The sequence below is a fragment of the Dermacentor albipictus genome, chromosome 1 (genome assembly GCF_038994185.2).
Source record: "Dermacentor albipictus isolate Rhodes 1998 colony chromosome 1, USDA_Dalb.pri_finalv2, whole genome shotgun sequence".
Taxonomy (NCBI): Eukaryota; Metazoa; Arthropoda; class Arachnida; order Ixodida; family Ixodidae; genus Dermacentor; species Dermacentor albipictus.
In genome coordinates, this window is record NC_091821.1 from 487,597,847 (window position 1) to 487,625,832 (window position 27,986).

Here is a 27,986-nt window from a genome sequence, read left to right on the forward strand (position 1 = left end):
TCATCTTTGTGCAATTCGGTAAGGTGTTGCGCATCGTTTAAATGCTGAATTAGGTATGTCTAATTTAAAGGGGCCACCCAGGCCGGCAACATGTAGATATTTGATTTCGCTAAAAACAAGGTAACTTACTAATATTACAAATTATTATTTGCTTTCATTTAATTATTCTGCTTGAAACCATCGATGAATATACATTTATTTATTTATTTTATTTATTCAATACTGCCAGCAACCTTTCGACCACCAAGGCAGGAGTGGGTACCTTGCATTATAAGTTATTTCTGGTAAAAATCACTGTCGTGTTGTCATGAAGACAGATCAATGAAATGCGCAAACACCAACACGAGTAATACGTTATGAAAGCAACACTTATTACCCTGTTGGCACTTTCTAAAGAGTAACATAGAACGCACAACAATCACAAGAAAGGAACAAGGGCTCTTAAAAAGATTCCGACGTTGACAGGTTCAACGCCTCTTTCGGCAGCCCGTACTATTCAACAATGGTCCTCGGGAAAAAGAAAGTTTTGAACGCATTTGTTCTACACTGAGGTACTGAAATAGCCTTGTTGTGTTTCTTACGGCATATGTAAGGACGTGTTTACTTGCATGTATGACTGGAAATCTATAGTTTTGCTTGATTGATTACAAAATCAGAGGGCACGGCAGCGTTCATCGGAACATGTCACATTTTGCTTGGCTCGTTGTGCAGGTGCTTCTTCTTTTCCGGCCGCTGCCATGTTCTGCGCACCCGGCTTCCACAGAGCAGGCGCCGCGGAACCTTCAATCAAGAAATGCTTGGGAAACTGCGACTTCTTCTGACAGTCATCTGGACTACGACAAGCCAATCAGCGTCTCACTGCACTGGAACCACAGGGCAGTGACGTCACCGGATCCCCCTATAAAGGCTGCAATCAACCCCCATGGGCTCAGAGGGCACGGCAGCGTTCATCGGAACATGTCACATTTTGCTTGGCTCGTTGTGCAGGTGCTTCTTCTTTTCCGGCCGCTGCCATGTTCTGCGCACCCGGCTTCCACAGAGCAGGCGCCGCGGAACCTTCAATCAAGAAATGCTTGGGAAACTGCGACTTCTTCTGACAGTCATCTGGACTACGACAAGCCAATCAGCGTCTCACTGCACTGGAACCACAGGGCAGTGACGTCACCGGATCCCCCTATAAAGGCTGCAATCAACCCCCATGGGCTCAGAGGGCACGGCAGCGTTCATCGGAACATGTCACATTTTGCTTGGCTCGTTGTGCAGGTCAGTTTTCACAATTCATACCATTGCATACGTACCAGTTGTTACGGTCTTGTGATGCTGCCGTGCCCTCGGACTTGCATAAGCATTCTTGATGATTGTTGGTCTGTGTTCTTACTTCTGTTATGTGGTGATGTGGAAACGAATCCCGGTCCTCGCGGTGATAATGAACCAACACTTAGCACAATCTTGGCAGAATTAAAGAGTCTGAAACTTGCCGATTCAAAGCGCGACGCTACTCTTACTGAAATTAACGAAAAGCTGTCCAAACTAGACGAAGTTCTCGCGATATCCAAGGCAAACGAAGAAAAGATACTTAAGCTCGAGGAAACAGTACAGCACTTACAGAATGTTGTGGCTGCACAGGGAAAACAACTGATAGATTTTGAGGACCGCAGCCGTAGGAATAACTTAGTAGTCTTCGGAATAAAGGAAGATGCTCGTGAAACCCGGTCCGATCTTGAAAGAAAGCTTCTTCAAGACATTTGCAGGGACAAGCTAGGAGTGAATATTGATTCTCTGGAACGTATACACAGAATTGGCAAAAAACGCTATAATCAACCAAGGCCTGTTATTCTTCGGCTCTACAATTACAACGAAAAAATAGCCGTACTTACAAATGGCCACAAACTGAAAGATTCCGGAGTGTCAATATCTGAAGACTACTCGCAGGCAACTGCAAAAATAAGGAAACTGCTTTGGCAATCCTATAAGAGCGAAAAACGCCCCGGTGATAAAATAAAGCTCGTCTACAACAAACTGCATGTAAATGGTAACATTTATGCGTGGGACGAGCAGAACAACTGCAGGGTATTGCTGCGCAAAGCAGCCCACACGTCCCAAGATTGACGAATAGATACCACCGCACGCGTTGTGGAAAAATCACTTCGACTAATATATTTGAATGCGCAAAGTTTGTGCAACAAGCAAGACCGGCTCGAACAGTTATTACTCTCCTATGATCCACACGTGGCGATTATATCTGAAACTTGGCTTCATGCCGACATTCCTGATAGCTGCGCCGTACCGCCTTCATACACATGCTACAGAAAGGACCGCACCACGAGGGGCGGCGGAATTGCCATTCTCGTTAAGGCTGGATTGTCTTCTGTCCTTTTGCCCGATGTTTCCACCTTTCATGAAAGCGTTTCCTGTAGGCTGATGTTCTCAGGTAACCAAATAACTATTGTTGGTATCTATAGGCCTCCTGGGGCGGGACCAGTATATCTACTGGAATTATATGATTACCTAGAAAAGTACTTACATCAGAATATTATAATTGCAGGTGACTTTAATCTTCCCCACATTGATTGGGGCACCATGAAGTTTAGTCCCCCCGATGCGCATAGTTCAGAAGTATTACTTGATATATTGTTAGCGTATAATCTAGTCCAGACTGTACACTCTCCTACACGCGTAACTAGTTCAGCTTCCTCAATTCTAGACCTCATTTTATGTTCCGCAGGCATAAAAAATTGCATTACTGAAGTTTACGAGGGCATTTCTGATCACAAACTGGTCTACTTTAACTGCATGCTCCCTCGCCAACTGGGAACGTCCACGCCAAAATTACAAACTGTGAAGCATTTTGACGCGGCAGACAACCCACGCATTATGCATTTTCTGCAAGATGCCCTCTTATCGCTTTGTGAGGACAACGTAAATGCGTTGTGGGCGAGGTTTACATACCTCTGCGATTAATGCATAAGAAACTTTGTACCGGAGAAAGTAAAGAAACTAGGGAGAACAAACCCTTGGTTAACCCGAGAACTAATACAATTAAAACGGAAGATCAAGCGTTGCAGGAAGAAAAAGAATAAAAATGCCTCACTAATTACAGAATTAAACGCCTCCCTCAAGCTCAGACTGCAAAAAGCAAGAGACAGGTATTTTTCGGAGACACTTGGTCGTTTTGCAACGGAAAATCCTCGAAAATTCTGGCAGTACCTCTCGAATAAGGACAATAAAAAGTTAGACCAAGTAACGGTCGAAGGGGAAGTTGTCACGGACAAAAAGGAAATGGCAGACAGGTTCAACCTCCATTTCCAAAGCGTATTTTCCAGACCTGATGCAAGGATTGATAACACGTCAGTTAGTGATGGCGCAAGCACCATTACCATCTCTTTGGAAGGTGTTACCGAACTTCTATTGCGATTGGATCCAAAAAAATCAGCCGGTCCTGATAACATTCCCGCAGCATTCTTAAAAAGGTATGCAGAAATTCTGGCCAGATTTCTTGTCGTAATCTTTCAAAAATCTGTAGAGACAGGCGCCGTAACCCATGACTGGCGTGTTGCTCGTGTTGTACCCGTATTAAAGAAAGTAAATCCATCGGAAATCAGTAATTACCGCCCTATATCTCTCACCTCTATTCCTTGCAAACTAATAGAGCATATTATACTCAAATACCTTAACAGCTTTTTAGACACGAATAAAATAATTAGCAACAGGCAACATGGCTTCCGGCAACGTTTTTCCACTACTACACAACTAATTGATACCGTACATAATCTAACAAAAACTCTCGACAGTGGTGGTCAGGTAGATATAATTTTTATGGATTTCTCCAAGGCGTTTGATAGGGTTCCTCACTCCAAATTAATAACCAAAATGAAAGAAATGGGTATCCCTTCCTGTATCATCGCTTGGGTTATGTCATATTTACAAAATAGAAAACAATATGTGGAAATTGATGGCAACTGCTCCCGCTTTTTAGATGTTCACTCTGGTGTTCCTCAGGGCTCAGTCTTGGGTCCTGTTTTATTTATTATATATATATTAACGACCTGTTAGGTATTCTGGAACTAAGCACGTCGGCCAGGTTATTCGCCGATGACTGCATTATCTTCAAAAGCATTCATTCTGTATCCGATCAACTTGTCCTAAATTTGAACTTACAGCTCCTTGCAGACTGGTGTAACAAGTGGGATATCACAAATAATTATGATAAAACCGTTTATTTATGTGCTACGAATAAGATCAACAAAATGAAATTTACGTATGGCATTGGGGACAACATAATTAGTCAAGTGGAAGAATACAGATACCTGGGCGTGACTTTAACATCTGATCTTAAATGGTCATCCCATATCTCCAACATCTGCTCCGCTGCAAGGAAAAAGCTAGGTTTCTTAAAATATAAATTAGGCAATTCTGCAAGCGTACTTAGGCTTCAAGCTTACAAATCAATTGTTAGACCTACTCCTGAATACGCCAGCATAGTATGGGACCCACACACCACAATCAACATAGATAAACTAGAAAAAATCCAGAGATTAGCAGTAAGGTTTATATATAACCGCTATAAGCGAAGGGACTCTCCGTCCGCCATGTTACATCAGGCAGCCCTTGAGCCATTGGCTGAAAGAAGAAAGGCTGCCCGGCTGCGCATTTTTCACTCTTTGTATTTTCAAAAACTAGGCATTCAGCCACAGGATTACTTCGAAAGGGACACAACCAGACCCTCACGACACAAACATAGCCATAACATCAAGCCAATATTTGCCCGCACGAATTTCTTTAAACAGTCATTTTTCCCTAAAACAATATCCGACTGGAATTCCCTGCCTCTTGACTCACCTCTCCTTTCTCCAACTTCTTGAGAGCCTGTATATAAGTATCTATGTGTATGGCTAGAAATGATGATTACTTATTAACTGTGCGTAGTGTGTTTTTTTGTCTATGTACCTGTGTTTGGGGCACGCACTCTCACAAATTGTATTTCCTTTGTAACCCTGTTTAGTTTCGTTATTATATTTTTTGTGTAAATCATAACTTCCCCATTGTTGCTGATCCTAAGGCATAGTGCTTACTAACAAATGTATGTACCCTCTCCTGCTTGGACCGATCCGGTCTGCAGTATTTTGTAAATAAAATAAAAAATAAAATAAATAAGTATGTTGTGTGAATAAGCTGTGTGAATGGCCGTCCACTGCCCCTCTCGCCTTCATAGGACAAAGCATTTGCAGTGTCAGTGACGTGCTCATGCGGCTCAGTGCCTTCATTGATTTTAATTTCTTCACTGCTATCCGTGATTGCGTTGTAAGTGTCGCGTTTCTTATTAATAATGAGCTTGTTGTAGCTGAGTAGGAAGGGTGGGAAACCGTGATGGTTTTTGGTGAATTCGGTTAGTTTTCTTCGGGTGACACGGGTGGGGGGAGAGAAATCTTCAGACACTATTAAATGTTTTTTTTTATTTCAACAGCTTGCGTGCGGAAAGTAGCTGCTCCTTTCTTTTAACGTTCACGAATTTCCCAATGGCGGGACGGCATTTGTTTGGTGACAGAGTGCCCAGACGATGTGGACGTTCAATTGTACCAGCTGGAAATGAATCTACGATTTCTCTTAGTACTTTAATTAATTTTGTTTCCGTTTCTTGCCATGTTTCCTTGGCATCAGGCAAACCATAAAATATTAGATTATTTTATCATGACCGATCTTCCAGTTCATCAAGACGTGACTGCAAGAGGATGTTCTGTACAGCCAACAAGTCAGCAGTTGACTGCATCTGTGTAGTTTGTGCACCAACGTCGTATATTCTGCAGGATGTTTTTTCCTAGGGCGTCAAGTCTGGTTTGGATATCGTATACTTGGGCTTCAATGTTGTTTTTTTTTTGTCCGTATTTAATGCTTTTTGTGTCGGCTGCTAGCTCGGCTTGGAATTTCGTACTCTGTAATGAGCGTGTGTGAACGTATTTTAGCAACCGAAAAAAGGTACTCATTTGTTCAGCCAGGCTTTCTGGTAAAGTTTCCATATCAAGAAGTGCATCTGCTCTAGTGGTGGGCCCAGGGTTAGATTCAATATCCCCGCAGCACAATAACAGTAAGGCCATAGAAAACCACTCCGGCAAGGTTTCGCGCAAGACGTGTGGGCATGGGAACAGCAACAAACTACGATTGTCGCTTTTTTTTGCATACAGGGAAAAATGGGTACACACCTGCGTGGCGAAAGTTTGACGATTAGGAGCGGTGTCGAAGGCGCTGCTCCCATGCCCATTGAAGGGAACGCTGGCGTGCCGGCTGCTTAAATCGTCCTCGGTAGTTTAGAGATGTCCATCGCACTGTTGGGCAGTAGGCGAGTTGTACCGCTCCAGGCCCATCATAGTGAACCACGCAGCAGGTCGGCGCAGCTGACATTTCGTCCAGCCGGCCAATCGAAAGGGCCGTCATTGACAGCGGGGTGAAAAATCTTGAGGCACCACTGACCACAGCCGATAACCATGGCACGAAGAGCGCTTGAATGACCTGCATGTCGAAAGTTTGACGATGAGGAGTGGTGCCGAAGTCGCTGCTCCCATGCCCACTCGGCAGTAGGCGAGTTCTACCACTCCAGGCACATCATAGTCAACCACGTTTGTTAAAATGTGGCTGCGCCTTAGGCAGCTAAGTTGTTACTATACAACGCGCACTCCATGTCCCACTCACTCAAATAGCTTGAGTACAGCTTACAATAGTTCACAGATTCTGTGCGAGCTTATCTTGTATATAGGGAAGTACGATTAAAATAGAACACGCCTGTGTGATACTTGCAGCATGAAACGGTCTCAAGTTGTTCATCCTTGTTTGCTGTCATGGCTGAGTCAGGGAGCACGCCTGTCATGGTACTGGTTCATCTTTGTGCAATTCGGTAAGGTGTTGCGCATCGTTTAAATGCTGAATTAGGTATGTCTAATTTAAAGGGGCCACCCAGGCCGGCAACATGTAGATATTTGATTTCGCTAAAAACAAGGTAACTTACTAATATTACAAATTATTATTTGCTTTCATTTAATTATTCTGCTTGAAACCATCGATGAATATACATTTATTTATTTATTTTATTTATTCAATACTGCCAGCAACCTTTCGACCACCAAGGCAGGAGTGGGTACCTTGCATTATAAGTTATTTCTGGTAAAAATCACTGTCGTGTTGTCATGAAGAGAGATCAATGAAATGCGCAAACACCAACACGAGTAATACGTTATGAAAGCAACACTTATTACCCTGTTGGCACTTTCTAAAGAGTAACATAGAACGCGCAACAATCACAAGAAAGGAACAAGGGCTCTTAAAAAGATTGCGACGTTGACAGGTTCAACGCCTCTTTCGGCAGCCCGTACTATTCAACAATGGTCCTCGGGAAAAAGAAAGTTTTGAACGCATTTGTTCTACACTGAGGTACTGAAATAGCCTTGTTGTGTTTCTTACGGCATATGTAAGGACGTGTTTACTTGCATGTATGACTGGAAATCTATAGTTTTGCTTGATTGATTACAAAAACGGCGCAGTATTTGTAATCATGCTTACTCAACTGGCCCACCAACACATGCTCAGTTTGCTTGACTGTTAATTATGTTCAACAGCATTTTTAGGTGGTGCAACTTTCGCCGTGATTCCAATGTGCAAAGAGCGGACCGCCTATAAAGATTAGATATGGACACCTGTGTACCACAGGCGTTGTAAACAAAGCGAAGCGCTTTTTTTAATACGTTCTATGCGGTTAGCTTTTGTTTTGGTGAGTGGATTCCACACATCTGCGTGCTCAAGTAGCAGGCGTACGAGGGACATGTATGCAACTAATTTTGTTTTACTCTACGGTGTTTCAAGCGATCCCTAAGCAACCACAGTCGTTTTGATGCTGTAAAGACAATGTTTTTAATATCACAATCCTAACTTTATGTGCAATCAATAATTATACCCAAGTACATGAACTGGTTAACAATGGTGATTTGGTTATTGTTGACAGTGTATGCGTAGAAAAGTGGTTTTTTTTAAGTGTTATTGTCATTTGAGCGCATTTTGAGGTTTTAAAAGTCATCTCTAATACATGGCTCCAGTTAGTAACTTCTTTAAGTTAGTAACACTAGTTAGTTAGATAGCCATTAGGTAGTTGTTTAGTGTGACCTAATCCTCAATTGTTTCGATGGTGTGGTAGACAATGCAGTCATCTTCAAAACAAAACGACTGTGCATAGGAGAGTCTACGGCCAGGTCATTGAGATAAATGAGAAGAGGCCAAGGACCGAACCTTGAGGAACCCCAGAAAGCACTGATGCTGTATGAGACTCCGATTTATATATTTGTACGTATTGATGGTGGTTAGAAAGTTTCAGAGGCTTTTGTTTCAGAGGCTGCTAAGTTTCGCCAATAATTTCAAATGAGACACGCGGTCGAACGCTTTCTGGAAATCGAGAAAAATTACGTATATTTGTCCACCTTTGTACAGCGTCACGAAGAATTCATTAGTGATATGAGTCAGTTGCGTGACCGTCCATAGGCCACGCCGAAAACCATGCTGGCTGCTCGTGAAAAAGTTCTCGCTCTCCAAAAATGAGCTAACGTGTTTAAAAATAAAGTGTTCAATAAGCTTGCTGGCGGTGGACAACAGAAACGTGGGCCTATGATTTGCTACAGAGTACTTATAGTCGGATTTGTAGATTGTCATTAGCTCGGCTAGCAGGCATTGATCTATGAAAGGTGCAATAAATGCCCTTGTGATTGTTTGCACTGCTGTGTTGTCGCTCCTTTGTCCCAAGAGCACGGAGGAGAACCCCACATCTGGCTGCCCAACGTGGACCTCTTCAGGCATCGGACGACAGATTTAAGTTTTGCTTCGTTCGAGACCTTTGTTTGAACCGAAGCGTAGGGCTAGCGCGGATTTTGATCGCTAGCGTTGGCGACGTGCTTTCTTGAGCGAGGCGACGGTGGCCGTAGTGTGTTTGAACATGTCAACGTGCTAAGCCTTTTCGCAAGTGTTTTTTTATGACATTCGTCGGTACGAGAGCCACGTGGTCTGCATCCTGGGAGAGCGAGGCATAGCGCCCGTGGAGCATATTGGCAAGCCTGAAGCGAGTGAGTACAGAAGCCTCGTGGGTGGTCCGAATTTCTCATTTAAATAGCTTCTCCTATCTCTTTCACTCTGATGAACTCGCGGCTCTGGGAGCCGGGTGGTCGCGGGCCACTGGTGCCACTACGGGCTGACTAGTATTGCGGCCTGGCACCGGGCGCTCCGACACCGTCTGGGACGGTGGGCGCCGTCAACTCGGATGCTGTGTGCACCGAGCGGAGTAGAACCACCTCACAGAGCTGACGCCTCCTCGCGGCTGCCTGTTTTGCGCTCACTTTGGGTGTTGTTTTTGGATGCCGACGCTCTAGGCCTAGGGCTTTACGAAGCTGCCTGTTGCACGTGGAGGGACACAACCTGGTGCACCGTGGCGTTGAGGTGTTGCAATTTGCTTCCCTCATTCTATTTAGCCTCGCACGAATTGAAATTACTCGTTCGACTCCAGGAAGCGAGCGTCGTTCAAGGGAACTTAGCATCTGAGTAGCTGCCCGATCTTTTGCTAGCCGAGTTGAACACCGTACCACGAGGGCGATGCGCATGCAGAATTCCTCTCCCTTGCACTACTTTAGTGTTTGCCGAGTGTGTTGAGTGTACGCAGCGTGATTGGAGTCACCCCTGGCTTGCTGCCACCTGCACATCGTCTGCGCTGCTGCTCCGGACTACGACCGAGCCACCCCGGGCGATGGTGATGCTGTGGCCGGTTCGGCGCGGCGACTTCGGCGGCCTCCTGTATCCAGCTCACCACCCTCGGCGGCGGACAAAAGAGCCGGCGGTCACCGACAGCTACGGCGGCTCTTGCCATCAGGGCGCGTCGGCGCGAGCGACGCTTGCTCGTACCGACTACTGCGTCGTCGCCTCCGGAGTCCTGGCCTGGTATCGTGCCGTCGAGTCGCAAAGCTGCTGCTATGACCGGCGGACGCCAGCGGTTTACCCGGGGACAATGTCGGCTCGCATGCTATGGACAGCGTGTGGACATTTCTTCGGCGTGGCCATTCTTGCATGCACTACCTTGTCGCGAAGCACGCGTTGATGTGAGGCCGAGTGACATGTTTCGCCGGAATATGTAGTGATTTAAGGGAGGGGGGATGTGGGGATGTGCGACTCTCGCGCGTCCCCTGATGTTTTTCCCGCATAGCGCGTCTCCTGTAATCTGGCTTCGCCGCGTGGCCTGCGTGATGCCCATGGCGGTGGATGTGGTTGGCGCGCAGTGCGAGAGATGGCGTGAGTGTTACGCTGCTAACGCCGCCTCACGGCAGGGTTACTTGGGGGTGCAGGAGAGAACAGGCTGTCTCTTTCCCGGCGGGTCGGGGAACAGCGTGGACGTCCCGCGTGCGCGCCGACCCATGCTTCTGCGAGACCGCCTTGCGTGGCCGCCTTCGAACGCGCCACCATTCGCGTGACCGTACACGCGAACGATCAGGCGTTGGGATCCAGCATGGGGCGAAAATATTCGCTCGCTGTCCGGTCGTGGTGATTCGCACTTCCTAGATTTGTCGCGCACCCATCGGCATGTTTTGCGGATAGCAACTCGGTTAGCAGGCATTCATCTACACTGTAAAAAAAAATTTCCTTACTTTACAGAAAATTTGCTGGTAATTTGTGACCGAACACTCTTCCGTAAATTAAGAACGGTCATTTCCGTAGAACGGACAACTGTAAAAGAGAGACCGTAATACAAGATACGAGTGCTTCTGTATCTAGAAAACGGAAGACTCTGTATTCTGAATCTGTACTATGACCGTTAAAGTACGGTGCTTCTCGTATTCAGAAACAGAACGTAAATTAAGAACGGTCATTTCCGTAGAACGGACAACTATAAAAGAGAGACCGTAATACAAGATACGAGTGCTTCTGTATCTAGAAAACGGAAGACTGTGTATTCTGAATCTGTGCTATGACCGTTAAAGTACGGTGCTTCTCGTATTCAGATAACGGAACACACTGTATGCTGAATCTGTACTATAACCGTTAAAATACAGGTGCTTGCCGTATTCAGAAAACGAAAGACTCCGTATGCTAAACCTGTACTATATCCGTTAAAGTACAGGTGCTTCCCGTATTTCATCTTGCAGAGCATATCCATCATTCGAAGAATGTGCCATCGGGGACAAAATTGCCCAGGACGTGCGAGAGTCGAGCGAATTTTATTGGAGTGCAATTTGCTGGGATCAGCCGTGCCACCATCTGCGTTCAGAATGTGCATTCGTGACCCACTGTTTTCAGCGGTCTTGAGCAGAAATGCAATTTGGTCATCACTCGCACTTCCAGGGTACTTTTGTCCACGATAGTACATCTCCTTTAATGCAAATGTCATGAACGCAGCTCATAGTAAAAGCAGCAGGTCACCATTGAGAAAATTGTCTTGCCAACACACTGACATGGCTGCAGAGATAAAACACTTTGCACTTTGTGATATGAATGCACTGCATAGCATATATACAAAAACGTGCAACATTTCAGTCCTCAAGTTCTTAGATCACAGAAGCAACTTTATTTTCTTCAATCACTCGTCTCGCACTTCTTCCTGGTGAAAGTTGTTCTTGACTCCAAACACTTGCAAGGATAAACTTGCTGCTGTTAGGAGAAACAAATAGTATTCGTGAAGATCCATCCTAAAGAAAGCGGCAAAAAAGTATAATCACAGAACACGACAAAGCAGTAACTTCGGTTTTAGAAAAACATGTAAGTAGATCAACATTGTTGGAACAAGGGATGTTGCTGTAGCCAACATTTCGACATAGGTGCTTGTCATTAGGGTAGCAAATGTTTTCCTTGGCTCTGTTGTTTTGGATTTTGCATATCTCACTGGCCCCTAGCCTCATTGGGGGAGAAGTAACTGGTGCATATAATAGGTCAAGAGAAGCCAAAGTGTTAAAATAAAGGAAGGAAGGGTGTGCTTAGCAGTGGTGATTGTGATGGAGCGGGTATGAGCGATGCTGTCAGTACTTGCCAAGAGTAGGGGTGACCAAAACAGAAAACGATGTACCCACGTAAGCAGTCATTAATCCAGTAGACCTAATCTTCCCAGAAGACAAAATAGGTATCAAGACAAACAGTTTGCACTTTTGGAAAAGGAAAACGAAGAATTAAGAAAATAAATTTTGTATCAAGATGCATCTGGTTAAGATCACTGCAAGTGGTAAATGAAGGCGCATTATGAATATATATTTGGTTGAAAGCCGATGAAGAAAAGATATATTAACCAAATATTAAAAATAGGGACATTAAAATTAAACTGGGTATGACCATAAAACAGTAAAGAACAGCCTGTGGAAAAAAAATGGGATGGATAATATAACCAGGTGCAAGATTGCAAAACGTCGAGCGCTGTTTATATTCATGCTGCTGTTGACAGCTTCAAGTTTCTGTCTTCCTGTGGAACCTTTGTCTTACTTGAACAAGGAAATGGGTCATTTTTTTAAACAAGCCAGTTCAAATGCAGTTCAAAGTTTCAGCAGTGTTATATAGAAGAAAATATTATGGCCAGTTCTGGGTGTGCTTTCATTCACCAGTTATTTCCACCGGTGTAAGTTCAAAATTTAATGGTCTAAATGGACCTTAGCTCTTGGCAAACCATTAGCTGGTCTTTTTTTCAACACAGATGCCTGTACATTATATGTGTTGGCAGGAATGCTAGCGAACTACATTATACTTGTTGCCACAACAAAAGTGAAACTTGGTAACAGTGATTGAAAAAAAAAACAGCATTCCACAATACTGATTCAAGTCGTCTGGAAAAGTTGCATAAGTTAACGTACACCCCCTACCCCACCAGACACAATTATTCACCACACTGACTCTCATGGTGTCAACCATGCTATTACAAGACTAGGCATCAAGTGAGGAGAATTAGGGGATAAGAGGGCACAATGCTTTTTGTTAGAACATCAAATGTGCTTTACATAAATGCTACATTCCAACTAACAAAGGAGCAACCGGTTTGTGAGATAGTGACCAATGCATACGAAAGCTAATGACATTCTGTGCAGCAGAATTTTTACGATGAGGTGTTATGCGCACAAGTGCACTCTTTCACACAAAATGACATCCTGCAGTCAAACCTTGTGCCAACATTAGAGGTTGAAAAACACCGTAGTGGAAAGCAAAGAGTGCTAAATTTGTTGAAAATTACTAAAAATTATTCGATTATTAATTATCCTTACTATTCGTTAAAGATTCACAGATTGTTCCCTACGGGTGCTGTAAACAGGCACCCTGCTTTTACAGTGGTAGCAACAATGATCTGTGGCACAGACAAGAATAAATGCTCATGAAGTTTGTGCAAGAGTATACCCTAGAAATTGTACCCCATTTCACATTCCAATATGGTAGAAGAGGAAGACGAAAAAAACTACTTTCTGGTAGAGGATGCATACCCTAGAATAGAAGAAACAAGTGTACCCTAACCACTGCTGTTGCCGATGCCTGTGCACTAGCAGTTACATATAATATGGCAGTTACAATTGTTTTTCCACAAGCACTGCAAGCTGCGGCCAGTTTACCAGTACACAGCTGTAATAAATTTAGGGCAAGCTAAAGCTCTCTAATGGATTTATCTCATATGACACAATTGGAATGCAATATTCTGCAAATAAGTGAAGCGCGATGTGCCATCCCATACAATGAAACACCTTTGAAGAATCTGAATCACCATCTGCACTCTTAGGCAAAGTTACACACTTTGGAGTGTCCCTTCTGCCACACAACAATAATCGTTATCTGCCTTGATGCGTTTCCTTTCTTGAAAACGCCACGCCCGCTACTTTGCTGTCGGGAATGCTATCATGCTGATAACGCGCATGCCGTTCGTTACTGGAAAGCACAGGGCTCGCAGCGTTAAAGAAAGGAAATGCATAAAGGCAGATGACAATTATCGTTGTGCGGAAGAAGGGGCACTTCAAAGGGTGTAACTCTGCCTGAGAGTATGGGCCATGACGAGGGAAAAGAGTGTGTTCTGTGTAAAGTAGTGCACCTGTATAACCTAAAGCTTTGGAGAATGCATTTAGTATGAGCTGGGAAGGTTCCTAATTTTAATTGCACACAGTAAAAACCTCCATGCAGTTTTGCAAAATGCAAACCCCCTAACTTTTTGTTGTTCAAACGTAATGACACGTAGGGCGATAACATATACATTATGGGTTTCGTTCCCAAACAATCAAAGTGAATAGCACCAACCTAAGTGTTATGTGCCTTCTTGTTGGTGTCGAATGCTGCGATCGGCAGAGAAACGGATTTCTGGAGTAATATAAAGTATTAGGTACTGTGATCTCAGTTCTTTCACTGCTGTTTAAGCATTATCGGGTCTTAAAGTAAAAAAACGAGGAATAAATACATGCATATTTTACGTCACAACCCTCATAAGTATTTAGTAGTCTGGATTATAAAGGATTCCAGATTTACAACGCAGGACAGATTTTATTCCACTGAAAGAATGGCATCATGCCAATGATTCTGCATTTAGTGCTATATTTATTTGTATTTAGTTCAGTTGGAATGTGTGTGTATCGTCAGCGATATCGCTTGACATGTTTTAGATTGACTGTTTTCTAAGTTTAGGCAAATTCGTATTTGCAAATAACCTTGTATGACACCAAGAACTTGCTTAGCAGGAATATTTCTAATATTTGCAAGATATGAGGCTCTTGAATGCATATCTAAGCCTGGAGTAGACGCCGCCCCCTAATCTCATCAGCAAGTTTTTGGAACTCATCTACGAGGTTTCTTATGATGAATGTAAAGTTGCTTGAACGGGAGAAATAGGGAACTTATAACAGGTGAATTATGCAGCATAAGAATGATGTCAGCAAGAAGCAAGCATCAAGAAACACTGTCACTCAATGTGCATAGACTATCAAACACAAGAATTATTTGGGATGATTTAAAATTCTGGCATTGGAACGAAATGTCTTTTAATGTATATATAAACTCTGATTATTCACTCTAATACCACTACCATCATTAGGAACATTCATAATCGTTATCCTATCTATGCCACATCATCCTAGCTAATATTCAAGCCTTCATAAGCTGCTTTTTTTACTGCTAATTCTCTGTGGGAAAGAGGTGTCCGTACGAAGACCATTACCCGTGTTTTGATAAATGATAAGGGAAAAACTTCACACCAAAAATGCATTGAGCTTGAGCAAGTTCTGTGTTTGATGCTGTTGATTCTTTTTTCCCTTTGCCATCATTGACCCACCTGGTTAGCTAAGTAGACAGAAAAGCTGCAGGAGAAAGGTGGGGGTGCCAAATCAGACTTGTGCCCCAGGGGACCTTTTCACGGTCACTGGAGGAACTGCCTGTGGCCTCGGCATCTTCCTTGAGGGCCATGGCCATGTCTAAGAAACCTTGTCTCCACAGGCTGCACAAAGAAAGATAATGTGCTGAGCTAAGTCTTTTTCTTAAAAGAACCCATTTAAGTTGTATTCGTGGCTTTGCACCACAAAACTGACACATGACTGGCCACTCAAGACACTTTATGTGTATTCGCAGGCTTATTCCTTGGAAAAACACTTTTATGTAGCACACAATGAGTAACAGTAACAAAAAAGTGTATCAGGAGGCTTTCATATTGCTCTACAACTTTTGATTGACACATTTCATTTAATTATTTGAGATATTTAATAATTAATTAAGAATTATGTAATTAGGCAGAATGCACAAAATAATCAGAGTATCTTCAAGCGATGGCAAACATTACCTTCATTTTGTCTAGTTACATCGCATTTACATATTTCTAAATCTTCGTGCATGATAGTTAAGCCACCCTGTAGATCAAAAAACAATATTAAAATTTTCATAATCATCTCTTGCGTGTTATTGGTGGCTATGGCTGCTTCAAGTTATTCTTTCAGTATGGTACAAGCAGTTTTGAAGTGAAATTGTTTTGCATCGAGGGCATGCAATCTAGACAATCAAGCAAAAGGTCAAGTTGTGTTCACTATTCTGATGTTTAACTAAGAAGCTGCAGGAAAAGGAAACAGGACACAACACCTAATAAACAATGCGAAATTTGAAAATTTAAATTGAACAAGAAACCAGTTTTTGAAAACACAGAAAAAAAGCCAGCAGCTTACATTGAATACACCCTTGCAATGTACTCCAAGTGAAGTTGTTACCGCAATGCTTGGGCACCATATGAACGTAACAATCAACAACTTCGAGCAGAATATTAACACCATTAAATGAACTGGCCTTTGAAGATTCTTGATCTGAAATCCTCAACGACTTGTTCTGGCGTTTAATCTGTCAAGCTCAATCTGTATTCTCAAAAACTGGCTCTCGGCCATAATTTCTCTAAATGCAACATCAGCTTAAATCTCAAGATAGGGTTGACCTGTAGATAAAGTGGATAATGCATGGCAAACATCATGAACTCTCTTACATGTTAACCAGAGGGTTCACTCATGCAGCCATGAAATTGTGATGCAGACACGATATATTGAAGCTGGTTTTGTGAAATTTTTCATGCTTCCAAGGCTTCTTCAGTTGTGAAAGCTGTCTCCACTAGCTAAATAAGCGATGAGAATAAAAAAAGAACTTCAATATGCTCGCAATACGTTGGCCATTTGCAAGTAAACAGCAGCCTTTTTGGGCGCCCAGGTTGCCTGGGGCAAATCTATTATGCCACAGTACTTGCGTTACCCAGTACCAGCCACTTTAAAATGCAATGTGTTCAGAGCCCTTTCCCTCTCTTTTTCTGCTTTGGAAACAGTTTAACATGTGTTCAGTAGGCGTCGAGAAAGGGGACAGAAAACACTGTGCACCACTGATTTCTAACATGTTTCGCTGGATGCAGCACACCGCACCGGATGCAGGTGTAGCCAGTGGAAATGCGATGTCATGCAGTCGCTTGTCCTGGAAGCAGGGCATATGGTGGACTAACTAGTGCGTGCGATCAGATAATATTGCTGCTGAAAAACTTTTCTTCGTGGTTTTTCACATTCTAGGAGGTCTCTACATGTCTGGCAAGCGCTTTTATGACAATCTGAACCCGTATACGATAGTGTTCTCTTACATCAAGTTTTTTCTGATTTACCAGTGTTTCCATTGCACGCCACTTATGTCAGCGACACTGTAGACACTACAATGGAAAAATTCTGGACACCTCGAAACACTGCTTGTGTAGTTTATGGCACATCAGGCAGGCATGTTAGGGGAAGAAATGCCACACACCCGTGCAACAAAGTGGTGCCGCAAAGTTGTGAAGCACCAACTTCCGGGAGAAGGCCGGCTTTAGTCGAGGGCGCTCGATGTGCTGTTCATCCCCTGTAGTAGAGATCAGTGGCGTGGACCCTTTCATACTGGCTGTCTTTTCTGGCCGGAACCTTGGCAACAGCTTCCACCATACTTTTTTTGAACCTGCAACATGTGCAGAGAAAGTCACATCACTATGCGTTGATTGTATGGCTTTATTGTTCTACACATTCTATCAAATGATTAAAAAATAGTTAACACATTTTTACTACTGTATATAGACAGTCTAGTTGCTATACATGCGAAACATTACCATTCCTCTGACAGAATGCAACAATAGAAGCGTATACTGTAAAGCTACCCTAAAATTTAAATTGATGTGACACTGTATGAGCATACAGTATGCTTACTGTATGCTCTAGCCCTGTGTCAAGTAAAAGTTAATTGTCAATCATTTATGGTGTATTTCTGCTTATTCTGGGTCATCAAACTGTACGATGTTCCATGCAGTAATCCCACTGTAATAAGGAAAAAGAGAATAGGAAATGCCGTGATAATCTTCCACATTTGATGAGGGCAGGAGCCCTCTTCAAATGTCCAAATGGCCAATAGCATGTGGTTGAAGCTACATAAATACTCAGTTCTCATACAGCTTATTTATTCAGCAAGTAATAAAGAGCTATCCTGTGCACCTCTGCATGACCAATAAAATCTGACTACTTGACACTGCACTAAGGCTGCCGCTTGGTACTGTGCGGCAGTTCAGCTTTGGTTTTCTGATATACAGAACTGTTTAGGTACCAGTAGTTTACTATAAAATGGAGCTTGGAGCACTGGTCATTTGCACATAAATAATGCGACAGCAAATATAACAAAAGTTGGTTGGTTAGTTTGGGTTTAATGGCACAAAGGCAACTAAGGCCATGCTGCGCCAGACACAAGACAAAATGAAATGCAACGTTAGAATAGGTAAACCTGTATTATGTTATAGTTGGTGTAAATAACCACTTTTTTCTAAAAAGTCGAACAAGTTAGCAAATGGCACTACGGGGTCGTCTGCTAGTAATAGGGCAGGGTGTAATGGAGTGCGCAAATTATATAGGCTGTGGAAAAACCTCCGTCTCAGTATGTCGATGTGTGGACATTTTATTAGGATGTGTATGACTGTGAGAGGTTCAAGGCATTTTCCGCATGTTGGCGGGTTTTCTTTTCAGAGGAGGAAATTGTGCGTCAAATGTGTGTGTCCAATTCGCAGTCGAGACAAGATCACCTCGTAGAACCGTTGTTGGTGACTGCATGATTTCCACTCGCTTATTACAGGTTTAATAAGATGCAGCTTGTTTTCTGTACAATGGTCCCATTCGTGTTGCCACTTTGACGTTAAGGCCTTCCTAATGGCACGGATACTATCTTTATATGGAAGTGCTGTGCTTATTATGTCTTTGTGCGCTGCCATTGAAGCGCATCTATCCGCCGCTTCGTTGCCCGGTATACCAACATGACTTGGTACCCAGCAAAACCTAATTGACCTGCCGTATTTGTTTATTGTTATCATGTTTAAGATATCCCCTATGAGGGGTTCACATTCGGATTTCAGGTGAAGAGCCTTCAGCGTGCTTAACGAGTCAGTGTATATGATTGTGTTTTCGTATTTTTCAGCGATGATCTTTTTCACCACAGTCCATAATGCATAGACTTCAGCTGTGTAGACAGAGGCGTGCTGTGGCAAACGAATACTTACTTCCCAATGTTCTGTTACAGCCCCCACACCCACGTGTTCTTTTGTTTTAGAGCCATCAGTGTAAAATTCTGTGTAATTTTCATATTTGTCCTGTAGAAAGCGGAATTCTTGTATAATGTGTTCGTGTGGGGTGTCGTTTTTCTTTAAATGTGTCAATGTCCAATCACATACCTGTGCGAAAACGTGCCACGGAGGCAAACGCTGTGGTTTTTTCGCTACCTGAAGGACTTCGCGAGGAATGTTATAATCCCGAATATATTCCTCATATCGTAGGACAAGTGGCTTAATCGTGTTTGGTTTGTTTGTATAGTGTAAACGTGAGTTAAACTGTGCGACAATGTTGAAACATATATGTTGTGGTGAGGACTGGATTCTGAGTACGTAAGAGAGAGTTAGTAGTACTCTACGCTGCTGTAGAGGAGGTTCATTACAGTCAACATACAAACTCTGGACAGGCGATGTTCTGTAAGCGCCACTTGCCAGTCGCAGTCCAAGGTTGTGAACTGGACCAAGTCGACGGACGTAGGACTGTCTAGCTGAACCGTATACAATGCTGCCATAATCTAATATGCTGCGCACCAAAGTACGGTAGATGCGTAGCAGGCATTCACGGTCAGAGCCCCAGCGCTTCCGGGACAGGACTTTGAGGACGTTAAGTGCATTGTTTGCTTTAATTTTAAGGCTCTTTATGTGTGCCAGGAAGTTTAACTTTTTATCAAACAGAACACCCAGAAACTTGTGTTCTTGTTTTACTGGTAATGTGGCTTGTTGTAGCTTAACGGTGGGTTCTGGTTGTAGGCCTCTTTTTTGTGTAAATACAACACTAATGGTTTTTTCACTTGAGAAACGAAAGCCATTTTCACACGCCCACTGTGTTAGTTTGTTTAATGTAATTTGAATTTGCCGCTCGCAGGAATTTAGGTTGGATGCACGACACGCAATTTGTAGATCATCCACATATAATGAATGCATTATAGAGGATGGGATTACCTTATTCACCGAGTTCATTTTCACCACAAACAATGTTGTGCTTAATACGCATCCTTGTGGCACACCATTTTCCTGGGTGAATACACGTGACAGCGCCGTTCCTAAACGTACCTGGAAAGTTCGGTCTGACATGAAATCGGCTAGACATTTAAGCATTCTACCTCGGATTCCTAAATCTGCCAAGTCCTTTAATATACCAAACCTCCATGTTGTGTCATACGCCTTTTCTAAGTCAAAGAAAACAGGGAGACAATGTTGTTTATGTAGAAAGGCAGCACGTATCTCGTCATCTAGCCGGACTATGTGATCTGTTGTGGAGCAACCTTTCTTGTATCCACACTGATGGTTATCAAGCATGTTCTCTTTTTCAAGGACGTATGTTAATCTTATGTTGATGATGGTTTCATAGGACTTTGCCAGGCAACTTGTGAGTGCTATCGGGCTATAGCTGGTTGCTGTTGTAGGAGCTTTTCCAGCTTTCAAGAAAGGGATAATGATGGCTTTCTTCCACTCTTTTGGCAATTTTCCCGTTTCCCAGATTTTATTAAAAAAACGAAGCAAGGTTTCAACTGCTTTAGGAGATAAATGAGCGAGCATCGCGTAGTGCACTCTGTCGGGACCAGGTGCTGTTTTTTTGCCAGTAGTAAGCACTCTATTGAGTTCTGGAAGTGTTAAAGCGGCATTATACTGGGTTTCTGAACTTCCTGTGGTCGGAAGCTTTAGTTTTTCTGCTAGCTGTTTATGTTTTAGAAATTCTGCAGAGTAGTTTACTGAGCTTGATATATCATGAAAGTGCTGCCCTAATATGTCTGCTTGTTCTACTAAATTTGTTTGCGTGTCTGGGGGTGAAAGTATGGGTATCGTGTAAGGAGCGTAGTCACCTCTGAACTTACGAACCTGATCCCACATCCTTTTGGAAGTTATCGAGCTATTTATTGAGGAGACAATTTTTCCAGGACTGTCTTTCGGCTTGTCTGCGTGTGTACCTGGCTTTCGCTTTTGCTTTTTTGAATGAGAGTAGATTATCTTGTGTTGGATATCGCCTAAAGATACCCCACGCTTTGTTTTGTAGTTTTTTTGTTTGCGTACATTCCTTCGTCCACCAGGGTTTTAGGTTTTTTCTTAGGAAGCCAGACGATTGTGGGATTGTTTCTGCTGCGGCAGCAAGTATACAGGCGGTGATCTTATCATTCATTTCATCTATGCTTAGCTCATCTCGTATGTTGTCCAGACTGGCCTTTTCAGTAAAGAGAGGCCAGTCTGCCAGATGGAGTTTCCAGCGGGGTGGCCTCAGTGGGATGGTGGGAGAAGGAGATGTTATTTTAATGACAGCAGGCATATGGTCACTACCGTAGGGGTTATCAATAACACTCCACTGAATATCTCCAAAAAGAGAGGGAGAGCACAGTGCCAGATCTAGGCAACTCATTGTTCCTGTGCTTGGGCAGTAGTAAGTTGCCGCACCGGTGTTTAAAAGGCATATGTCGTTTGTTAGGATAAAATATTCAAGTGTTTGACCCCTGGTGTCAGTTGTTTTGCTACCCCACAACATGTTATGTGCGTTAAAATCACCGCCTATTAAAAATGGTTCAGGTAGCTGGTCTAAAATTAACTCCAGGTCATTTATGGTAAAATTTGAACGCGGCGGAATGTATACGGAACAAATGGTGATGGTTTTAGGAGCTAAAATGGTGACAGCAGCAGCTTCTATGTGACTGTTAATAGGGACTTCTCTGGCTGCAATGCCGCCCTGCAGAACAATGGCTACACCACCTGACAGCCGGCTCGTCTGCGTGCGGTCTCGCCGTACAACAGTGAAACCTTTTAAAATGTTTTTGTGTTTTTCGCCTAGGTTTGTTTCCTGTAGGCACAGGGCCACAGGAGAGAAGTTTACTAACATGTCTTTGATGTCACCCAAGTTATTTAAGAGACCTCTACAATTCCATTGGATCATAAAAGCCATTATAAAAGTGAAAGGTAAAAAATTATATTAACAAGTGAGTAGGAGATGAGAAAGATGTTAGGTGACATGGATATGAAGAAAATAGATATAATGGAGCGATAACCCATTAGGTTATCGCCTTCTTATTTAGGGTTGTTATTGGGAGTTTGTCCCTCTTTAAGCGCTCCAGAGAGCGCTTGTCCTTGGGTGTCGATGACACCGGGGTTTTTGCGTCGACCTCCATCGCTCTATATATGGTCTGACGTTTACTTTTACATAGCCTGCATCCAGAGAGGTAGGCATTTCGCTTGTTCCAATAATAAAGTTTTTCATCCATCCATCGCTCTCTCTGAGGCGCTGGAGGACCGAGAGTTTGGCGCCGAGACACGTGTCTCGGGCCTTGGTGTTCGCTTGATCTTAGGGCCCTGCGGGACTGGTGTCTGCAGGGCCTGCGAAGATGATGGAGCAGGACTGGCTGCTACCACCACGGGGGCGGGAGGCATCACTACGGGACCACTGTGCGTGGGCTCGCAGGACTCCTCAGGCCTCTGTGACGATGCCCCCACCTTCGTCACATCGGCATAACTGCGTCGCGAAAGGTACGACAGTCGTTTTCGGGCTTCAAAGAACGAAATTTTTTCTTTTACAGTTAGGGCAATGACTTCTTTTTCTTTTTTCCAGCAAGGGCAGGACCGCGAATAAGCTGGGTGATCTCCCTTGCAGTTAACACAATGTGGCGAAGAGGTGCAATTCTCTGATTGGTGGTCGTTAGAGCTACATTTAGCACAAGTTGTTTGTCCTCGGCATGCATGTGAAGCATGTCCAAATCTTTGGCACTTAAAACACCGTCTGGGATTCGGGATATATGGTCTGACGTTTACTTTTACATAGCCTGCATCCAGAGAGGTAGGCATTTCGCTTGTTCCAAATGTAAGTATGACATGTTTTGTTGGGATCTCTTGGTCATTTCTACGGATTACTATTCTTTGAACCTTTGTCACGTTTTGCTCCTGGAAACCCTCAAGGAGTTCCTCATCGCTCAGGCCAATGAAGTCTTCCTCTGATATCACACCCCGGCTTGTGTTCAGTGTTCTATGCGGTGAAATTGTCACCGTGGCGTCGCCAATAGTGGTAAGTTCCGATAGCTTTTGCGCTTGATCTTTCTCACTTAGTTCTAGGAGTAGGTCCCCACTAGACATTTTTGAAGCTTTATATGTAGCTCCGATTTTGTCCTTTAGACACTTGGCCACCAGAAAGGGAGATAGCTTTCTTACTGGTATGTTATTTTCACTGTGGACGACATAGTATTTGGGAAATGAGGGGGCGTTGCTCCGAAAGGAGAACAGGAACGGTGCTTCGGTGCGGCATCTTTTGAGACGCCGATCATAGACAGAAGTTTGCGCTGCCATAAGAAAATTTGTTTGTTCGGCAACAGCGCCGACCGCCCACCACGGAGCCCAACGAGGGGACGCGGCAGGGCTTGTGTCCAAGCCTGCACGACGCCAGCCGTACGCCGTCACTATAACCAAATATGGTGTACCCAAGGTAGGATAGCCACACGAGGTTAACCCTTGCCGCCGTGGAGAAAGGAAGTAAATGGAAGAGAAAAGAAGACAGGAAAGATAAAAAGTCAGAGATAAAGACGAAGGTTTGAGGAGAGAGAGATAGGAAGAGGCGACTACCGATTTCCCCCGGGTGGGTCAGTCCGGGGGTGCCGTCTACGTGAAGCAGAGGCCAAAGAGGTGTGTTGCCTCCGCCGGGGGGCCTTAAAGGTCCAATCACCCAGCATCGGCTCAACCTCCAGGATCCCCCTTTCCCCGGACACGGCTAAGCCGCGCACGACTACACGCGGGATGGTCCAACCCTCGTGTGCTCGGGCCCGTGGTGTCGCAACACACCAAACGCCTGCTGACGCAGACGCCCCTGCGGGAATATAACAAAACGATAGGAATATGGGTCTCTTGGAAAAAGTACATACACATTATGATTATAATGTGATGTGATGCCACAATGAAACAGAAAGCAACGCATAGAAGTGGACGGCGCTTCCATGCCACCAAGGTTATTGGACAGACAGTACTTCAGAAGTGCCCGCAACACAATGTATTGGCGGGCTAGTTGGTGTGAATCCATAAATACTTTGTTAAGCGCAAAACAATGGACACAAGAAAGACGACCGGCACAAGGCGCTACACTCAACTGACATCACTTTATTGCGTCGCTCCTTTATGAATAGTAGAATCTAGAACATGCGCAGTGAGCACCATGTGCAGAGACCACCAACAACCAATCACAAGAGCGTACTCATGCGACGGGATCCAAAAAACCATATTGAGCACTGCACAAGGTTAAAGAAGGCACACAAATGCACTGTGACCCCAATGACTGTATGAAGAAAGCTTCCGATAACTCTCGGGCGGTGGTATCACAGCACTTTTTCAGAATCGTAGTATCACAAAACATGGCTTTGCACTTCCATATTTTACAATGTTGCGCCAAATGGGAACCTGTGCCTGTTGGTATGGATCGCTTAGGTTCGCAATGTTTCGTGATACTACGATTTTGAAAAAGAGCCGTGATACCACCGCCAGAGAGTTATCGGAAGTTTTCTTCATACAGTCATTGGGGTCACAGTGCATTAGTGTGCTTTCTTTAACCTTGTACAGTGCTCAATATGTTTTGTTTTTATTCTGTCGCATGAGTGTGCTTTTTTGATCAGATGCTGGTGGTTCCTGCACATGGTGTTCACAGCGCATGTAATTCTAGATTCTGCTGTCTACAAAGGAGGGACGCAATAAAGTGATGTCAGTTGAGAGTAGCGCCTTGTTCTGTCGTCTTTCTTGTGTCCGTTGTTTTGTGCTAAAAAAGCAATGATGTATTCCTTGTGTGTGTTTGAAGACAGCTCCACACGCAGTAGCGATTCCAGTATTGCTGCCCAGTGGTTTAGCTCGCCGCAGTTCGAAGTGCCACAAAACATAAGGAGAGAAACCTGCATTATAGTCTTGTTGCAAACAAGAATATAACGTTAAATGCATTCCGAGGCCAGAAACTATAAAAAAAAATTTCATGATGCACTGCTGTGCAGGGTTTTATAGCAAAGTCAAATACATTTAGTGTAAATATCACACTATGATGGTGCACAATGGTGGTAATCTGTAATAATATAAAAGGTGCCTTAATGTTACAATAAAAGCTGACATTACTTAATAATAGCCCTGTAAAATTTAGCATGCAGGGGCACCGCTTGGTTAAATAGTGATGTATTGTCTATGTACACAAGTATTACCCACGCATTTCTGCCATTGTCTAAATGGCATAAATGAATGGGTAATACTTGTATACATAGATATTACATCTCTATTGTTTAACCAAGTGGGTAAACTATGTCTGCCTGACACAAAATTAGAATTAAACCATAAATTATATATAGTCACCCTAACAGTAACACCTCACTTGAACTTCACAGTAAGTAGACACCTGTTGATGCCAGCCTCCCCCAATGCTAAACTGTGCTGCATGCTCTACAGAGAAATTATAGTGGTATCACTCAACTCTGAAGCAATTCAGGACTGCAGCACTGTAGAAGACATCTACAAATGTCCCATTTCATGCATAACAGCCTGAATTGCTTGCACATCTTACCAAGTGCAAATTAAAATTTCTTCTTGTTTAGCATTTTTGCCTGCTAGACCACAATCCAATGTCATCAATATATTAACATATTACCTCAAAGAACCTAATTTGGCTTATAGATTAACACCTTTGCATACTGCCACAGCTGCACTCTGTCATATGCGTTGCAATCATAAAGGAGTGCTGGTCCACCAGCACTCCAATGTCACTAACAGTGATCACCTACACAGCTAAGTAAATGGTCATGATTCAGGTGGCAAACAGCTAAGAGAAAAAAAAAATCCACTCACCTTGTGAGCTACAATACTGCAATAACTTGAGAGAGATGGACCCATTGCAGGCGGCAGACCTCTTCTCAGCTCCAGCACAACAGCAACTTGCCTTTCAGTAAAAGAAAAGGATTGATTAGTAATGATAAGTTACCTTGTTTTTGCTGAGTATCAATACAATCTGGCTTTCATGCATATCCACTCTCCGCTTTAGTAATACAACTGAATTATTCGTCAAATAAAAGAGTCTATGATAATACCATTCGCTTCTCTTGTATGTCCAAATTTTTTCGCACTGATACCCCGTTTACTGCTTGCTTACTGACACGAATGCCTTGACTGCCCAGACATCATTCGAAGCAACACGTCTTGCTGCACCGCAAAAAGTTGCACCGAGGAAACACAGCACGGCAGCCAGAGCAAAGAACTTTTTTTTCTGGTCACAATTAAAACGTGCACCCAAGCAAGAAAGTAACGATCACAGGTAGTGAGCGACTGCTATTGCCTCGAACGTTTATTTCCGTATTTTAACAGAAGTTCGTGTATCGGATACAGTATGCTCTCAAGCCAATACAAGCGTCAATACAAGAGCTCAACTGAACGCAGTTTTATTCTACGCTTTTAACGCGAGTGAACAAAAGGTTAGAAGTACCTCACGGAAATTGCGATCGAGCCAATCGCGCTACGACTGGAATCGATCTGAAAAGATAGGGTGATCCCTTTCCCCATTCATGCGTCATTTTTGCCCTAAGACGTTGCATAGTGGTCTTTTGAAACAATATTTCTGTTCGCGACACCGACTTACCACACATCATTTTAACACCTACGTTATGGAAACCAAATAAGATTAAAATGGGCTTACCTCATGAGCAAGTTACGAGCGCGCGTAGACTGTTGAACACCCGTTGAGAGCAAGCAGGCTATCCGTGTCCAAGCGCATACGTGCACCCAAACACAGGACAACTTCTTCGATGCCGCAGCGTGCAGAGTTTTGTACACGAAGTGAAAGACATCCAGCGCAAATATCTCCGCGCGATGACGGCAAATGACGAGCGCACAAGCGTACACAACACAGCGACAAATTCGGAACTTTGCCAATTCGAACGTGCCGAGACCCAAGCAGCGTAACCATCCATCGTTTCTGTTCTTCGCTCCCGATGCGTCAATCTCTCTTCCTTGGGGTCTTGCTCCACTCTTGAGCACAAATCAAGATATATTTACGGCGAATTAACAACATTTACAACACAACTCGAAAAATGCCGGCTGACTACACATATGCACCTCCGTCAGCAACTCCTAACGGCCGCGCAGCGCGCGCTGCCCCCTGGTGCCGCACTCTGTGAGCGCGGAAAACAGAACAGATTCGGTTTCGTTTTCGCATTTCTGCTTTAGTTACTGGAACTGCAAAACAATTGCTTGACAATTAATTGAATTCTAAAGTAGGAAAAACGCTTTCTCTCCCACAAGTTAGTGCGTTTTATACAAAGGGAGAGAGAATTCAAAAAGGAGAAAGGCAGAGAGGTCAACCAAAGCATTCGCTACTGGCGATAGCAAACCCCTGTGCTACAATGAAATGCAAAGCAGTGCACTGCGATGCGTCCATAAGCTCTAGTACAGGGATAATTTGGGCTGGTTGGTGCATGTAATGAACGGGTAAATAATGAGTTGTGTCATAACATTACCCATGCATAAAGCACATGGAACTAATGGTGTTGCATCCTAGGTCAAAAAGAAATAAAGCTTGAATCGTTACATCTCGGCACTGGGCATTCTTTCTTTCCGTATTATTTTATCTTCTTTTTGACAGTGTACACAGTACTAGCACGGTAATAGGTCCTTCATCTTCAGTCACCTTCCAGTAGTTTACACACATGTCGGTGCATGTTCGCGTTCTTTATTCTGCCGTACAAGAACGAGCGCGCTTACCGGTCTTGTTTCAAGATGAAGCGCCAAATGTTTGCGCTTACATCTTATCGCAAGAATTAGCACATGAACAGTGAAGATTATGCGTAATCGATTTGTCTCAATGAATAGGCAGCTATTGTCAGAGACGAGATATTTTGTAAATATCATGGGAATGAGTTCAACCAACTACATTGCAGTTCAGCAGTGCCCTTTGACACTTGGGTTA

The 27,986-nt window shown here is 43.6% G+C and overlaps 1 protein-coding gene and 1 long non-coding RNA gene across 3 annotated transcripts in view; one reads left to right on the plus strand and one right to left on the minus strand.

Annotated features, from left to right (window-relative positions):
* The window catches only part of LOC135912659 (uncharacterized), a 170,309-nt gene that overhangs the window by 68,236 nt on the left and 74,087 nt on the right, over positions 1-27,986 (plus strand). Inside the window, exons 1-3 of one of the 2 annotated variants that reach the window (XM_070532554.1) lie at positions 659-1,263; positions 6,792-6,886; positions 22,400-22,552. The exons of the other annotated variant lie outside the window; for it this stretch is intronic. Of the exons in view, the coding sequence (XP_070388655.1) occupies positions 1,199-1,263; positions 6,792-6,886; positions 22,400-22,552 (313 nt within the window). The 5' untranslated portion in view covers positions 659-1,198. Of the gene's footprint in view, positions 1-658; positions 1,264-6,791; positions 6,887-22,399; positions 22,553-27,986 lie in introns of those variants that run through there. 2 annotated transcript variants of the gene reach the window in all.
* Positions 15,276-27,135, minus strand: LOC135912692 (uncharacterized). Its single transcript, XR_010567754.2, has 4 exons — positions 26,718-27,135; positions 25,877-25,967; positions 17,260-17,445; positions 15,276-15,445 (listed from the first exon to the last, which is right to left on the minus strand). It is a non-coding gene; the product is annotated as an uncharacterized lncRNA (long non-coding RNA).